Genomic DNA, 16,788 nt, shown 5'->3' with positions numbered 1-16,788 from the left:
AGGCCTGCTGAGCGGTGTGCGCGCCACGTGCCCGGCGAGCGTTGTCGAGGACGGCCCCGTCGCGCACGAGCGCCTCGTCGCCATGGCGCGGGAGGCGGCGCAGAGGGCGGGGAGTCCGCGGCGGTGCAGCCGGGCATGCCGGTTGAGGGTCGCTCTCAACAGCGACGAAGCGGAAGTACCCCCCAACCCTCCCCCCGGTGCTGCAGGAGTTGCTTGCGACGGGGATGCGAACGGCGTTTGCCTTGGAGGAGGAGCCGTCAGGGTACTGCACGGGGAACCCACTGGGAGCCTGAAATTGGACCCGCTGGTGCGTGGCCTGCGGCGACTGTGATTGAGGGCCGGGCCCGTGGTGATTGGTGCTCGTGGACGGCGGCGGCCTCTGGAGGGGTCGGGGCGGCTGCCTTCTGTGTGGTGGCGCTTTACGCTGGCTGGCCGATGGCTGGCCGCGCTTTCCGGGAGCGCCGAGGGTGAGGTGGACAAGCGGTGCTGGTGTGCCGCAGCGAGCACGCGACGGCGCAGCAGGCCGCCGCCGACGACCGGCGCTGTGTGCGGCATCTGCGGCGACGCGACATTGGGCGGATGGGGAGCCGCTGGCGTGAGGCGGGCGACAGAGGCAGCCGGCATCACGGGCACGCGATGGGGACGTGGCCCCGCCGACGGCGTAGGTGCGGCAACGCACCGGGCGGTGCAGGGCGCATTTGAAGCCTTGGGCTGTGTGCTGAATTTGCTGTTGACTTATGTGCCGGTGACGCTTTTCGTCTCTGCTTTCTTTGAGGAGTACTTAGAGTGTGGCAGATTGTGCGATTTGTGACGACTTTATGACGCACCTGCCGTGCGGGGTGCAGGGTTGATTGCACACGCTTCGGCGAGATTGCTGCGGACATCTGCAGGGCGGTGATCCTGCATGAATGTGCGAAGGAACAGAAATGGTGCTACTGGGAATGGAGCCGGAAAGCTGGAAGGACCGTTGGCTCTGCACTCTCGTCGGTACCCGTGTCCTGGTGTGCTCGGGTACGGACGCGCTTGTGTAAAGGCGTGCTCGATACCGGCCCGTGTGGCCCCGTGGTGTAGGGGGCAGGGCCGCAGACGTGAAGTCTGATCGACGGAGACGAATATATGCTGAGCCGCTCTTGCCCTCCGTGTGACTTTTTCTCTCTTCCCGCTCTGTTTCTCTCTGACGCTGGCGAGCGAACGGAAATGTCGACATGCGTTCACTCCCGCCCACAGTCTGTGAGCACCAACCACCCGCATACGTTTGTTGTGCGCACACGCACCCACAAGCCCAAGCTATTATCAGCCATTCTCGCTCTCCCTCACACACGTCGGTTTGCTGCCCTTATTGTCTCCCCCCTTTTCCTCTCATCTCTTTTTCGCTCACTTGCCTCTTTTTGATAGAAGATACGCACGCATTCACGGTACTTCACTGCACAGCCGCCCATCTCTCGTACGATTGTCTTGACTATCTTCACAAACTGTGCCGATAGAGAATGGGGTGCTGCAACTCGAAGGAGACGAAGAAACCGAAGGAGGTGAAAGTGCCGCAGCCTGAGGCTCAGTCTGCGAAAGTGTCAAGTGAGACGGCGAGCGTGGAAGAGCAGCGCAAGATTGAGTTTAGAGTGGCGAGTGCCGTGGAGGATCTGCGCGCCGAGCGCATTGATGCCATCTGCGCCCACAGCCGTGCCTGCCCGTACCGCTATAACGCCTGCACTGTAGTGGGCGGAGAAGTGAAGTTCTACTTCGAGGGTGGCATCATTTTCTGCATCGTGAAAGAAGGCTCGTGGTACGTCTACAACGACTCCCTTGACTACGAGGCGCATGTGACCGTTCGCTTCGGCCCGGGCTCGAATATCGTCGCTGGAGAGCGGGCAGAGCTGGAGGAGGTAGAGGACGGCTGGACGTGCGCACACGCCGTCGTGTACCCGCTGGAAACGGTGCATTTGGTCTCCGGCACCGCCAACGGATACAGGACCAGCATCACTATCAAGCCCCTCGATGGACAGTACCGCCACGATGCGTGTGCAGCTGCCAACGGCACTGCTGAAGCGGAGACAGAGGCCGTTCGCTCTCTTGTAACCGAAGGGATGGACGAGGAGGCGATTCTGCACCGCTGCATGGAGACAGGAACGCCGTACGTCGACCTAAAGTTCCCGCCGAACGGCGAGGCGGTCGCACGCGCCGGCAGGGACACCCGCACCATCCCCGAGATGGCCATGATGCGCCCGACGCAGTACCTGTCGGATAATAACCGCCTTTCGGTGAACGACATTTGCGGGCCAGTGCTGGCCTTGTCCATCGAACCGGGTAACCTCGGCGACTCGTGGTTTATGTGTGCTGTGGCCATCATGGCGGAGAATGAGGCGGCGGTCCGAAACATTTTTGCACAGGGCTCATCGGCGGAGAAGGCGGTGGGTGCGTACCGCGTGCTGGTCAACAAAAACGGCTGGTGGCACACCCTCATCATTGACGACTACTTGCCCACGTTCAACCGCATGCCCGTGTTTGCGCGCTCGTACGACAATCCGGCGGAGATGTGGACCTCGTTGCTGCAAAAGGCGTATGCGAAGCTGCATGGCTCCTATGCCGCGATCACTGGCGGCGACGCTCTACAGGCTCTCGCCGATTTGAGCGGCTCGCCGATGTGCCGTTTTGACAAGGAGTGGGAGGAGGCAACGACAGACGCGGGAAAGGCGGGCACACTGGCCAATGCGCTGGTGCAGTTTTCCCGTTCTGGTGCCTGTGTTGTGCTCAGCACTCCAGGCCACAATTCAGAGAGCTACCTGGGCCGCAGTCAGGCGAGCGATGCGGCGGCGTTCCGCGCCCGCTACAGGAAGGTTGGCTTACATCTCGGCTACACGTACTCTTTAGAGCGCGTTGTGATGGTCGAGGAGTGCGATACCCTGCTGTTCAAGGTGCGCAACCCTTGGCGCTCGTCGAGCAAGTGGACTGGAGCATGGAGCTACGGTTCGAGGCAGTGGGATGAGAATCGGGATGCCTGCCTCCTCTGCGGTGCCCAGAAGGACCCGCAGGATGGCAGCTTCTGGATGTGCTGGGATGACGCCACCCAGTACTTCGACGGAGGCGGTGTTCTGTTTGCGAACCCCGACGCAACAGATTACCGTGTGAAGGGCGTGTTTTGCAAGACGATCCCAAGCGCGGTTCTTGAGATCACGGCCTCGGAGTCCACCCGGGTGCTCTTCACCCTCTCGCAACCCGACAAGCGCGGCGTGGACCGCAAGGAGGGCGCGGCGCTTTTTGCCCCGATTATGCTCACTGTGTCCAAGGCGGAGGGCGGCGTGCAGCGGGTGCAGAAGAACACCAGCTGGAACCCGACGATGCCCTCTGAGGAGTTCAACTTTGTTGTCGGCCGTGACGTCTCCATGTGGTTCACGCTGGAGGCCGAGGAAAAGTACCAACTCGTGCCACGCATGCACTTAAAGGGCGTCAGGAGCAACTACGATCGACCGTACGTGATCAGCATAATGTCGGCCGATAAGTTGGAGGGCAACGTGCGGGTGGAAGCGAAACGCATTCACAGCAGCTCGAAGGTGTTCACGAACTATATCGCCTACAGCTCGGAAGAGCTGCCGTCGGCCGAGGTGGAGAGCCAGGTGCGGCTTCCTGGCAAGGCCCCCGTGACGTACGTGTCCACCACGGTGATTTGACCGCGTACCACCTGAAGTGCACGCGCTCCCCTACGCAGCAGGAGTCTCAGCGGCCGTAGCGGCGTGGTTGGTCGAGTTATCAGCTTCGTATATGTTGCAGGGGACTGCAGCCGTGCGGTGATGATTTGTCGATTGCGGGGTTGGACGTTAAGGAGAACAACTCTCCACAGCAAAGGAAAGGAAGGGCAGAGGCGAAGGCAGGTGAGCGTGTGCGCGAGAAGGACAGCGCCGATGCAGGCGCCAAAGGTTCGTGGCGAGGGTCTTCACATACACACAAAAAGATGAGTGCACTCACCTGCGTCTGCGTGATGGGCCGCTCTCCTCCTTTGTCGGGTTCTCTCGTCGACTTTCTCCCTTCCTGTAGCGTTTCTCCTCTCTTTTCTCTCTGTGGTGTGTGATGTGTGTGTATCGAAGGCGAGCGTTTTCTATGGTCCGTTTTGTGTATCGTGTTCTGCCCTTTCCTCCCTCCCCCTTCTTTATGTTACTCGGTGGAGCAGCGAAATCACCTGCAATGCTGTTGACTACTCATCCCCCTTTATGCCCCCCCCCCCCCAGAAAAAGGCGGTAGACACCGATTTTCCCCTCCTCCCCCCTATCGGTGCACACTCTCTCCAGGGCGTGTGTGTGTGCGCGCGCCACCTGTGCTGTGAACTCACTGTTGTTATTGTTTTCCTTCCTTTTGCTCGCCCTCGTGTTTCGGTGCACCACTGATCAAAAAAGATGTCCATTCACCGAGACGCACCCCCACAAGGCGCTGGATGAGTGACTTGACAGACAGGCAGCACACAGGCACACACGTACACATGCGCGCCGCCACACAGTGAAGCCTCCTTCTCGTCCTCCAAACCTCTGCACAACTTTAGGAACAGCGGGGAGTAGGCCAGAGATCTTATCAAACAACAACTCGAAAAAGAAGGCCGCTTTTTTTTCACTTCTCTTCTTCGGCTCACTCCATCGCATGTGTGCGCGTGCACGTCTCCAGCTGTGCTGATGCGGGGTCCAATCTTACTTTGGTGCCTATGATTATCTTCTGTTTGGTGTACCTCATCGTATCGTTGCTGCCGTTTGCAGTGTGTGAGGGGGGGAGGGAGGCGGTGTCTTGAGACGATGGGGCAACGGGTTGGGGGTGCGGCGGCGGTGCGCGGCTCGTTTTCCGTGTGGTTTCTTCTGTATTTTTTTTTTGCTCCCCCCTCCCCCCTGCCGCGGCTGCGCACTCTGCTGTACGGCCGTCGCATATATCGTCATGTCTCTTTCTCTGCCTCCCTCCGCCTTTTCCAGAGGTGCTGTGTGTGTGGATGTGTGTCACGCCTTGCGCGCTCGTATGCCTTGGGGATGTTGTGGTGACTGCTTGGGGGTTCTTCGCCATCTTGTTTCTGAAGCGTTCCTGGGAAGGTGGTTTCTCTGTTCTTTGTCTTTTTTAGCCTACTCTTTCCTGTACCGATCCCATGGGTGATACGCATCTGTTCCGTGACGACGTTGATGGCCGCCAACCAAATTTTGTATGCCCGCCGTTTTTTTTTTGTGTGTGTGTCAGTGTCGCGCTTTTTAGGGACTCCCTACGGCTCCTTTCGCATAAATTTCCACGCCTTTTGAGGTTGCTCTGTTTTCCTCTACGGCGTCCTCCGCTTCATTGTCTACACCAATCTCTGGATTTTTCCCGAGGGGGGGGGGCGAGCTCACGTGTTGGTAGTGCATGCACTGAGGTCTCTTGAAGGGGAAGAGGAGGCATGAAAGGGAAGGTGGGGTGATAGAAGGAGGTGCCGAACGTGAGGGACCGATGAGCGAAAATGCAGTTTGCTGTCTTTTGTTTTTTTGCGAGTTGGTGGAGTTTCACCGCTGCTTGCTGACTCTCGAGATACACAGCCCGCTCTCTTCTCCGTTTCCCCGCGCGCCTCTTTCTCTGTGCTTTCCTCTCTCGTCGTTCGTCTCCATCTTTCCCTTCGCACACGTAGTGGCGTACCGCGGTGGGCGTGTGTGTGTGTCGTTGTCTGTGTCGCTGTACGTCTCCCTCCCTCTCCATTTGTCTTTGTTTTTTTTTTCTTGTTTTCATCTGGATGTCTTCTCTGTAGCCTGTAAACCAATGCGCAAGTGTGAAACGAGGCGAGGGTGGGTAGTAGGGGGGTGATGGGCAGCGCGCGTGTGCGCATACCCTCTCTGCCTCTCTCTCCCTCATGAAAAAGCGATGTCTGTGTGCTCACTGAGCGTGCGCAACTGCGGCGGCGTTTTCTAAGGGCGTTTTGCGCTCTCGACGGGGCACACATAGCGCAGTTCCATCCCATCCCTCTGGCGGCTGGCCGTCGTTTTCGTGCCTAGCCTCTCTCGCTCGTTCCTCAGCGGGCGAGTTCAAACAGCCCCGCGTCCATCAGCGGAAGACTGCGGTCGCATCATGAATGATTCTTCTCTACCGTCTGCCTCGTGCGACGCCATTGTCACTCATGCCCCTTTCACCTCTCCCTCCCCCCACCCCGAGCACATCAGGGAGGAGATCCTGTCGACGTGCTCGTCTCTGCCTCGGCGTATCTGCGCGGGCCACCGAGAGGTTCTTCCTTTGTGGCCGTCGCGCACACTTCGCCGTGCTCTTGCGGCAGCGCTGAATGCTTCGCTTTTTTTCTGCAGTTGATGGTGTCGCAGCCGGTAAGCGTGATACTCGCCCACACCCGTATATATACGCCAATGGACGGCAACATCATCCGCCCCGTTTGCGACGAAGACTCCGTCACGGATGCCATGCTGGAGGAGTTCCTGCGGCCACCGTCATCGTTCGGCTTGACAGACACCGCGGGCGATATGCTGACTGCCTCTACCCTTGGCAGCGCGGCGCGGGGACCGGCTCCCTGCACCCCTGCAGCGGCCTGCACGTCCGCGTTGGGGGCTGGCTCCTCGTCAACCTTCAAAAGCTCGCACGATAGCGAGGTTAACCAAATCGGCGTGGGGGGCTTCGAGGGAAGTGTTGTGCACTGTGCAAGTCATCTCGTCGGCGCCAGCCCTGCACTGCCTGCGGAACTGTCGCACTCGGATATCACGAGCGACGACAGCGGCGACTTTGCCTTTCTCACGAGCAATGTGCGCGATGCCGACGTGTACGACCTCATTCGTCACTACATGTTGTATTGCAAGCAGCAGGAGAAGGAGCTGGAGGATCTGGAGGCGGAATGCGCACGGCTGGAGGCGGAGCAACAGCACCTCTACGGCGCCGCTATTGCGGCTGACATGACTCGAAAATCTTTGCACATGTCGGCTGCCAACTCTCTGTCTCCGCCGAATTCGAACGAAATTGCGGCAACAGGAGCCGGCGGCGTCTCCTCGTCAGCCGCTGTCGACGAGTTCGGCGAGGCTCACATCGACCCCCTGAAGTCGTGCCCTTACTTGGATCCACACGACGCCGCTCACAACCCGCAGCCGTATCGCTACGGACAGCCCGCCATCAATGGCTTCTACACCCCGGCTTTCAAGAATGGCATTCTCTACCGCTGCGTTGCGGCCGACGGGTCGTGGATATTCTACAACGACTCGGAGCAGTACGCGATGCACATAAAATATATCTTCGGCGCCTCATCCGTCATTACGGCCGGCCCGCACGCCTCTGTGAACCAGCGGGTGTCCGGCGAGTATGAGGTGCAAGTGACAGTCTGGCCACAGGAGACGGAGGTGCTGCTTGTAGGTCAAGTAAACGGCTTCAAGAATCTCTCTTCCGCCGTGCCGGTGAATTCCAGCTATACGAATCCACACGCCAGTGCCTCAACCGCATCTGCGCGCGCTCTGCTGAATCGCTTCGCCCACCAGTCGGGAAAGCCGAATATCTCGCTGCTCTCCACGGAGGACGTGCTGGAGTGTTGTGCGGGCCAAGGCAGCGAGTTGGCTGCCGCTGTCGGGTCTTTGAATGGGCAACATTTTGTCGACCCCGACTTTCCGCCCTGTGGCACATCGCTTTACCGCAAAGGTGTCGATGACGTCTTCCTCTGGGATATGTCCTGGCGGCGCCCCTGCGAGTACCTGCCCGCCTCACAGCGCTCGGAAGCGTGCCTCTTCGCTCGCTCGGTGCTTCCGACAGACCCGTGTGCGGGGGAAGGCGGTGCGGTGTACCTGTGCAGTGCCGCCTGCTGTCTCGCTGAGCACCCCACGCAGGTCGCTCGAATTTTTCGGCACCCCGTCTCTGCGGATGCCGGCATCTGCGAGCGCGCTGTCGGGGCATACCGCGTCGCACTGAGCCACGGCGGCTGGTGGACGCCCACCGTCGTCGATAGTTACTTGCCAGCGTCGCTCAAGGGCCCGAACCTGGGCCGCTGCTCTCACGACTTGCGCAAGCTCTGGTATCCGCTGCTCGAAAAGGCGTACGCGAAGCTGCACGGTTCCTACGCTGCCATCCAATGCGGTAGCGCGCTCGAGGCGCTGCAGGATCTCACCGGATTTCCGACGTTTCACTTCTATGATGAGTGGGCGGAGGCGGTGCGGAGCAGTGCCGGCGCGCGCGCGAGCGAACGCACCTCCTACAGCCCACTGTCCGAGCACCTGTTCACCTCTCTGGAGGAGAAGGTGCATCAACGCGGCTATCTCGTGTTCCTGAGCCTGCCGGACGACGGGCCGGCCGAGGCCCAGGCAGCGCAAATTGGCATGATGTTCGGCATGTCGTACGCGGTTCTGCGGCTCGTTCGGCACGGCAGTTTTCGGCTTCTTCAAATTCGGTGCCCCACCTTGAAGCTCTGTAGCAGCGGGCTGTGGTGTGCTGGGAGCGCACGGTGGCAGCAGGAGCCGCAGCTAGCCCGCTTGTGCGGGATGGATAGTGATGGCGGGCCGGAGCTCGCGAGTTTGTGGTTGGACTGGTCTGAGGCTCTAGCTATGTTTGAGGGGGGCGGTGTGTGCTGTAGTCGTTGGGACTGGGCACATGACTGCCGCGTGCGAGGTTTCTTCAAAGACGGGATACCCTCTTTCGTCTTGGAGGTGAGCGTCGACACCTCTGCAGAGAGCGCAGGTCCCGTGGAAGCGTACTGCATCTTGTCCCAGGAGGACGATCGCGGTATGTCTCCAGATCACCCGAACCGAGCGCTGCGCCCACTGATGCTCTCTGTCAGCAGCCATTGCGGCGACGATGAGGCGGGCGAGGGTGTCGGCGGGGAGTCCTCGGCTGATCAGCGCATTCGGCATGTGTGCTCCACGGACCCAGACACCCCCACAGAGCACCTGAACTACGTCTTAGGCCGCGATACGGCGCTCCGTGTCACCTTGAAGCCCTCGGAGCACCCGTACTACGTCATCCCCCGCTCACGGGGGGATATGCGCAACAAGCTCTTCACACTGGGCTTTGTCTCCTCCACAGCGCCGACAAAAACGGGAAAGCTGCGGATGCGGGCGGTGCAGCTCCCGTCTAACTCTGCGGTGTTTCACAACCGACGCAGCTTCTCGACTCGGCAACTCGAGAGCGTGGCGGCGGTGTCGTTTCAGATTCGCGGGCCGGACGGGGTTGCACGCGTAGGGTGCGGCAGCAGCATTGGCTGAGGCGCTAGAGGTGCAGAGGTTTGCACGAAGGCGCCGCTCTTCTTCCTTTGCTGTCGGCTGCTCGCTAACCTGTGAAGTATGTTTTGTTGCTGCCATGCTCTCTCGCTTCTGCACGAACGATGTACGTACACTGTGCGGGGACACGCACACGCGAATCGGCTGGAACGCCGCCATGTATGAAGCTCTGTAAAATCGCTGCTGTTTATCATTTCTTTTTTTTTTTTTCACTCTGTCGCTCAGTGACGATGCAGGACACCTCGCCGTGGTACGACGGTCTGGTGCCCACTCTGCGGGAAATCGAAAGAGCCTGCGGCCTGCCCTCGCGTATGCGCTGCGGACCTTTGGTGTCGGCAGACAAGCCTGGCCTGGCGCCTTACCGGGGAGACTAGTGGTCATGGTCAGGCGTGTACCAGCCCACTGCGCATCCTGTCGGCTACTCGGCAACTATAGCAGGCTATGGGTACGTTGAGCGCAGACGCATGCTCATGCGTGGGTTTCTTCCGCCTGTGTGACACCCACTCGTGTGAGAGGCGTGCGGATTCAGAAGAAGGTGGAACGCCCCTGCGGCCACAGACGGAGGGCAGCGCCCTACCTGTCGCGTCACATGCGGGCAAGCCAACCCCAGACACGCCCCCTCCCCAGGCAACAACGCCGTCCTGAAGCTGGCCACAGGATGCGAATAAATGCGAGCACTGTGCGCGCTGTCATGCACAGCTGGCATGGTCTATCACGTCCGAAGAAGGCGCCCGGAGGCCGGGGGGCGGGGGAACGCGCGTGATGGGCGACAAAGGCGCAGAAGTATGCACACCGATCAGCCCCACAGCGCATGCGTGCGAAGTGTGCGGCGTCTCCTGCATCCGATCGGGGTGGGCTGATGCGGCGCAGGTGCCGGAAGCGTCCGCGGAGCACCCCGAGCTACACCATCGAGCTCTCCAGACTCCATTGTACAGAGTCTCGACACTATATTATGCAATGCCGCGGCCTGAGGCGACTGAGGGTGAAGCATGGCATACGCAGGCAGGATGCTCAGGGCCTCAGAGTGCCCTGGCTTGAGGCAGGCCAACTTCCGCCGTGAGCTCGTGCGGCGTGCACCTAGATCACCGCTTCCTCACTACCCGCACGACGGGCGCCGCTGCTTCCGTCCTGGAACAGGGGACTTGGTGCGGCCCGCTTGCATCACGACATTGCTGTCCACCCAGGCTCGTCAGACGCATGGCCCGGCTCGACGGCTGCACAGCTCGTCCGAGGCGACGAGGCTTTGGCCGTGTGCCTACGAAGACAGATGAGCTGCGCTTGTATGTGTATACATTTGCGGACGGCTCATTGTGGAACGGACACACGTTGATGAGGGAGGAGAAAAGCTTCCATGTTGTTATTGTGCGTTCGGGCTGCGCAGGTGGTGCGTTATGGGCTTAACTGTCACGGGTATGGCGGTGCTGGACGCCCGCGGAGGCGCGGCTGTGTGTATTGTATCGCTGTCCTTCTCCACTCCCGGTCATTCCTCATGCTGTGGCTTTGTGCGCTGTAGAAACGAGGTGCACGTTCTCCGTGGCGCACTGTGCTTCCTCGAACCTCTTTCACACTCGGTTTGGTGGCGTGTTCTCCATTTCAAAGCCTGTGTGCACATGCTTGCGCCTCCTCGCGTCTTCTGTCCTTTCTTTGGTCTGTGCAGTGACTGTGCCAGCCATGGAAAAAAGTCTGCACAGGCCCACCGACATCGATCACCGAAGCGCCGTGCACTCTGCAGGTCGTGAGGCCCCACCCATCAGATTCTTGCTTAGCTTTTCCTTGCGGGCGCGACATGCAAAACTGAACAGGCGTGTGCTGCAGCGTTGCCTCGTGAAGGAGCCTATCATCATGCCATCTGTGGCCCGCTACGTGCTGTAAAGGCTGCTTTGCCTGTACGTCCTCCACGACCGCGTTTCCTTTTTTTTTTCGCCTGATTTTGTCGCTCTCTCTCTCTCGTTATGTAGCACGCACGCCGATGAAATTTACTAAGGCGAAAGTGTGCCATGCTCAGGGAGCGCTCGTGACGAACTCTCGCTCACAAGCCCAGTACCCTTTTTTTTGCGTCCCGAGCCAGCAGCCGAGTGTGCACCCAATGCCTGCTAGGAAAGGACACACCCACAAAAAGCATCTATGTACACATCTACATATATGTATACATGTATACGTTTCTTTGTTTTCCGTTGTCTTGTTTTTATTCTTGTAAGCTTTTCTCTGCACGCGACGGTGCGACGAGATAGGTGAGGGGGTGGGGTGGTGGCGGCGGGGCGGTCGAATTTTCTTTTTTTTTCTTCCGTGCAGAGACGATGTCTCTGTTCGACCTGTAACTGCTCCTTCAGGTCTCCATATTCTTTGAGAAATCCCCCCTCCTCTGCCACCTCATAAACCCCTCCCTCTGATTATTTCCGCTGTTCGTGCCATGAAAGTAAGCTTCCACCCCTTCCCACGCTCATCCAACCAGCTTCTTGTCTCCAACCAAGGAGCCGGAAAGCTGGAAGGACCGTTTGCCCTGCACTCTCGTCGGTACCCGTGTCCTGGTGTGCTCGGGTACGGACGCGCTTGTGTAAAGGCGTGCTCGATACCGGCCCGTGTGGCCCCGTGGTGTAGGGGGCAGGACCGCAGACGTGAAGTCTGATCGACGGAGACGAATATATGCTGAGCCGCTCTTGCCCTCCGTGTGACTTTTTCTCTCTTCCCGCTCTGTTTCTCTCTGACGCTGGCGAGCCAACGGAAACGCTGGCATCTAAACACAGACATGAATACGCCCTCTTGATGTTGTGCCTTGCTAGCTTCGCACAGAAGCGAAAGGCGATAGATACTGAGGCATACTGTCTCCCTTCACACGCAGAGACGCGCTGCAGGAGGGGGGTGGCGCGCCTCCGCGTTGCCGTGTCTTCCTTTTACCGCCACCGCACACAAAACGATGGTGTTTCCTCATCATATGTTTCAGCTGGACGACGTGTCTGTCGCCTCTCTGAGGGCTGCCGTCGCGGGGAATTCAAGGAAGCTGGAGCGATTGGAAGCACGTCTGTCACGCAGCCGTGAGCAGGCTGCGCGTCGCTCAGCTCTAGAGAAACGGATCGCGATGCTCCACGCAGGAATCGCGGTGCTGCGGGAGGTGGCGTGGCCAGGGGCCTCACTATCTCTGTCGGAGAAGGCGATGGCGCCATCAGATCCCAGCTTTCCGGCCTTCTCATTCACGTCTCCGGCGCGCACAGTCTTGCGCCACACGTCGTCTGGGATATCGGGTGCGTGGCCGCGGAGCAACTCCCCGGCAGTCAGCATGTCGTCGGCCCAGGACGAGTTCGACGAGACCACTATCCACCCCGATTCTCTACCGGTGCCTGCGACATGGAGGCAGAAGACCCCGGTCTTCCGGTACTGCGGACCTTCTGTGGCGGGCACAGTCTCCTCCGTGATTGATGAGGGGGTGGCGTACCGCATCATGACGGACGGGGGCGGCTGGGCCTTCTACAACGACACTCGATACTACACGGTGCACGTGAGATACCGCATTGCGGCCGGGTCGACGGTGACGCCAGGACACTCCGTAACGGCAGACGGCAAAGGGGCGCAGCAGGAGCTGTCGATGGAACTGGGGCCGGAGGAGACCAAGGTGCTGCTCACGGGCAGCGTGGTGGGCTTTGAGAACCTCTGCAAGGCGACGCTGCTTCCGAGGCGTCCAGCGACGCCCCAAGAGGATCAGGCACTGTGCGCAGAGCCGCAGCAGCACTGGAGCGTTCTCGCCACCTCGTGCCCGGATGTCGCGTTGCCGGACCGCCGTAGCGTGTCGACGACGCACCTCGTCGCCCGATGCGTGGCGAAGCAGATTCGGTATGTCGACCTGCATTTCTTCCCCAGCCACGCCTCCCTCTACCGCGACGGCCAGGACAGCTTTTATATACCTCCTCTGCACTGGCGCCTGCCTGCGAGCTACCTCCCCGGGGACGACGGCGTCCGTCGCGAGGTGCGTCTCTTTCGCGGCCCCATCCTTCACCCCGACGGTTTGCGCTCTGGGCACCTGCTCCCCAACCACCTGCTGCTCTCTGTCGCAATCGGGCTTACGTGCCTCTGGCCGCAGGCGCTGCGCCGCCTCTTCATTCACCCGCAGGGGGCACAGGAGGGCAAGCGCGACCGGGCTGTCGGGGCCTATCACGTGAGGCTGTGCACAGGGGGCTGGTGGCGGCTCTGTGTCTTGGACGAGTTCCTTCCTGCGTCTGCACAGTGCCCCGAGTTCAGCCATTGTGCTGACGACCTGCAGGTGCTGTGGCTGCCTTTGCTGGAGAAGGCGTGCGCAAAGTCGCTCGGCTCCTACGCTGCAATGCTGGAGGTGCCGCTGGAATACTTCGTCCGCGCGTTCACCGGAGGGCCTTGCGAAGTGCTGCGCGAGATCTGGCCAGCACACGAGGACTTGCGGGACTCTACCGTCAAGGCAGCTCGTTTCTTCGCGCTCATGAAGAGGCTGCTGCGGCAACGACCGACGGACATGCCGAGCTTGGTGTGTTGGCTGCAACCCTACTTTCGCGGCACCGCCCGCACACAGGAGATAGGCGATCGGCTGGTGGTGCTGTACGAGGATATCGGACTCGACCCTAATGTCGCCACCGTGGTGCTAGGGCTTGAGACGCTCGGCGATGGGCAGTGCGTCGCGCGTCTGCGTCAGACGGCCGAGAAGAAGAGGTCGGCGGAGTGGTGGCTTGACCTTTGGCGCCGCGCCGGAAAGTCGTGGGTGGACGAGGTGAGCGATCTCGTGTTCGCCATGGAGGAGACGGCGGGGGGCACGTTGTGGATGGCGCTGGAGGACTTACCGCTGTACTTCCAAGGCGGTTGTGTGGCACCACTGACGAGCGACTGGGGTACGGTGAAGGTGCAGGGTGAGTTTACGCAGCGCCAGCCGTCTGTGGTGCTGGAGGTGACAGTGACAGCACCGACGTGCCTCTTGGCGAGCGTTACGCAGAGGGACTTCGATGATGCTGGTTTGCCGACGCAAGCAGTGAAGGTTGGCAGTACCTCAATCGGTGCAAGCCAAACATTAGCGGGGCTGAGCTGCCTGCTGTACTCCAAGGGAAGCGGCGGCAGCACTCACTTTTGTGGCAGCAGCGGCGACACCCCTGATGTTTTTGAGGTTGCCCAATACCCGCATTTTGCGTACGAGCGAGAGGTGACTGCCGGGCATCTGCTAGACCCGCGTCAGGGCCCCTACTATGTTGCGCCGTTTGTGCACTCCATTTCCTCGGATGTGGCGTACACCATAACAGCCCAACTAATCGGGGCCGAATCGGTGTCCTCTGCGACTTCACTGGTAGCTCGTGAGAGCAGCACGGCGACAGTGCGCTTCATGACGGCGAAACCAGGGACCGCTCTCTTTCAGAATCTTACTCAGCCGATCCTCCTTGAGTCCTCGATGGAGGTGAGCGCGACAGCCATGCACTACCAAAGTCACTCACCAAGGCAACTGCGCATGCACTGCGGCTCGGGAGTGGCCGTCGACCTCGTGATCAGCGGCTGCGATGTGCCACCGCCAATAACAGCAGCAGGCACCGAATGACGGCACGCGTGGGCACGTCGACGAGCATGCGCAGAGCAAAGACATTCCTTAGCCCCGATCAGGTGCTCACGTGTTTCACCTCGTTACGGTCGATGTAAAGAGTCTGTGCCGCTCGCTCGCAAGGAATGCTGTGTGCGAGCGTCTTGCGTGCTTTCTTTCTTTCCTTGATATTGGATGATGATGATGTATCGTGTGGCCGTTATGCGCTCATGTATTCCTTTCTATTGTCGTTATATATTTTTTTTTTCGCCACCATCACCACCACCACCCCGCTCTCCTCATCTGCCATTATTTGCTTGCTCGCGCATGCTCTTTGCACGTCATGCGGTACGCGTGTCTCTCGGCCGACGTGGTGTTGTACAACTTCATTGGCGTGCAGCGCTGTCTTGTGAGTGTCTGTGTATATGTGTATGCGTATGCATGTGTGCGTGCGCGTTTTGCTTTGTTGCTGTCTCCTTTCGTCTGCTGTGTCACTGGTCTGCACAAGGACACGACTGCACGAAAAGGGTTCAGACACGCACGCACACACACACACACACACACACACCTGATCACGCCCACGCGTAGCTGCGACGTGCAGAGTAGCGGGCAGTGTCCCCCCCCCGACGGCAATACATTACCCGCACCAGATCGGCTCGTACCATTCTTACATGAGGCACGAAGAACGCTTGGCGTTCTCCTGCATCATTTCTAAGACTTCCCGCAACAGTCGTGCAGGCAACTAACAGAACTGCAAGGGTAATGGAGGCATGAGTCTTCCGGGTTCCTCCTGCGCTCTCGCTTCTTTCTCCACAGATGAGCTGTTGCTATGCGCTTTCGCAGTCGTGCATGCCCTCATCGAAATGTTCACACCACACCACTCTCCGGCCGCCGTCTTCTCTCTCCTCCAACTCCACAGGGCCCCACCGTACAACACTGAACAGAGTACTCGTCTCATCCGCCCCTCTCTCTTCCTCGTGTTCGTCTGCGCCAACCCTGTGAGAAGGTGGTGCTGTGAAAGCACCACCTCACCCGATTCTTTGTTGGCCCGGTGTACATTCGCTTACTGGCGCAGCGACTGCGTGGGTAGGGAAAGCACAGGCACACTTCCCCCGACGTATCTAGGCATAGGGGCGCGCTGAGACGCCTCCCCTTATACTTCCGTCAACGCCCTCCCTCAGCACACACACACACACCAACTCCCTTACTTTCGCTCTCTTCGCAGCTGTACAGTTGCTGGCCGAAACGCGTGGCTGCGCGTCGTTGCTGAGGGGCCACACCCACTGACGAAGGGCGCCCTGCGCTGTTGCACTGCGAGTAGCACCATAGCCTGCCCCAACGCCGCCATCACTGCTGCCGCTCATCTCGCGCCACCTGCCTTCTGCTCCATGTATACAGTTGTCGGTCATTGTGCAATCTCTTTCTGCTTAGCCTAACCTTTGGAAGATGGATTACTTGAGCTCATCTTTCGCTCTCGCCTGCCTGCTTCCCCCCTGTTACTTGGTCTCCCTGACGCACCCAACGAGACATCCATTACGCATACGCACTCCGCCACACACGCACGCCACTCTGCGCACAAAGAGATCGCGGGTCGTACTTGTTTTAGCTTCTCTCGCCCCCGTCTGGGCGTAGCTGCGTGAGGGTGGAGGGGAGGAGAGTGCGCTCGTTAGGCTCTTATTGCTTGTTTGTGCATACATATATATGTGCATATCTCTGTCTGTCGTTTGATATGATCTGCCAGCTGGGGCGCACGTGCACATAGTACCCAAGCCTGTGCGTCTACGTCTCTCCTTTTCGGAGTCTCCTTGCTCTCCCCCGCCTCTCCGGTGTCTCAGTGGTGTCTCACCAACCAAAAGAGGGGACGGAGGGGGCCTCCTATCATCGGCATCACTCTTCTCTTTCTTGCTAGCTTGTTCCGTTCGTGCCCCCCCCATTTTTTCCCCTGTGTAGTTGCACTCCCCGTATTCTTGCTGTTCCTCTTGCACTGCTCATCTCTTCTTCTGGCCCCTTCCCGGCCGACTCTGACCTCCGTCGTGCCGCCCATGCTTGAGAGCAGCTGTTTGTGTGCGCCGTTTTCATTTTTTTTTCACCCGCTCAGCA

The 16,788-nt window shown here is 59.6% G+C and overlaps 3 protein-coding genes across 3 annotated transcripts; all 3 read left to right on the top strand.

The window, feature by feature from the left end:
- Positions 1-1,487: 1,487 nt before the first annotated feature.
- On the top strand, positions 1,488-3,662 carry LINJ_31_0450 (putative cysteine peptidase, Clan CA, family C2; the record flags this gene model as incomplete). The annotated part of the gene is made up of 1 exon (XM_001467276.1): positions 1,488-3,662. The coding sequence occupies one exon, from the start codon at positions 1,488-1,490 to the stop codon at positions 3,660-3,662; it is 2,175 nt and encodes a 724-aa protein (XP_001467313.1).
- A 2,673-nt stretch (positions 3,663-6,335) lies between these two features.
- LINJ_31_0440 (putative calpain-like cysteine peptidase) lies at positions 6,336-9,155 on the top strand (the record flags this gene model as incomplete). Its single annotated transcript, XM_001467282.1, has 1 exon — positions 6,336-9,155. The coding sequence occupies one exon, from the start codon at positions 6,336-6,338 to the stop codon at positions 9,153-9,155; it is 2,820 nt and encodes a 939-aa protein (XP_001467319.1).
- A 3,289-nt stretch (positions 9,156-12,444) lies between these two features.
- Positions 12,445-14,709, top strand: LINJ_31_0430 (putative calpain-like cysteine peptidase; the record flags this gene model as incomplete). The annotated part of the gene is made up of 1 exon (XM_001467338.1): positions 12,445-14,709. The coding sequence occupies one exon, from the start codon at positions 12,445-12,447 to the stop codon at positions 14,707-14,709; it is 2,265 nt and encodes a 754-aa protein (XP_001467375.1).
- Positions 14,710-16,788: the final 2,079 nt, after the last annotated feature.

The sequence above is a fragment of the Leishmania infantum genome, chromosome 31 (assembly GCF_000002875.2).
Source record: "Leishmania infantum JPCM5 genome chromosome 31".
Taxonomy (NCBI): domain Eukaryota; phylum Euglenozoa; class Kinetoplastea; order Trypanosomatida; family Trypanosomatidae; genus Leishmania; species Leishmania infantum.
This window is presented reverse-complemented; position numbering and strand designations above follow the sequence as displayed.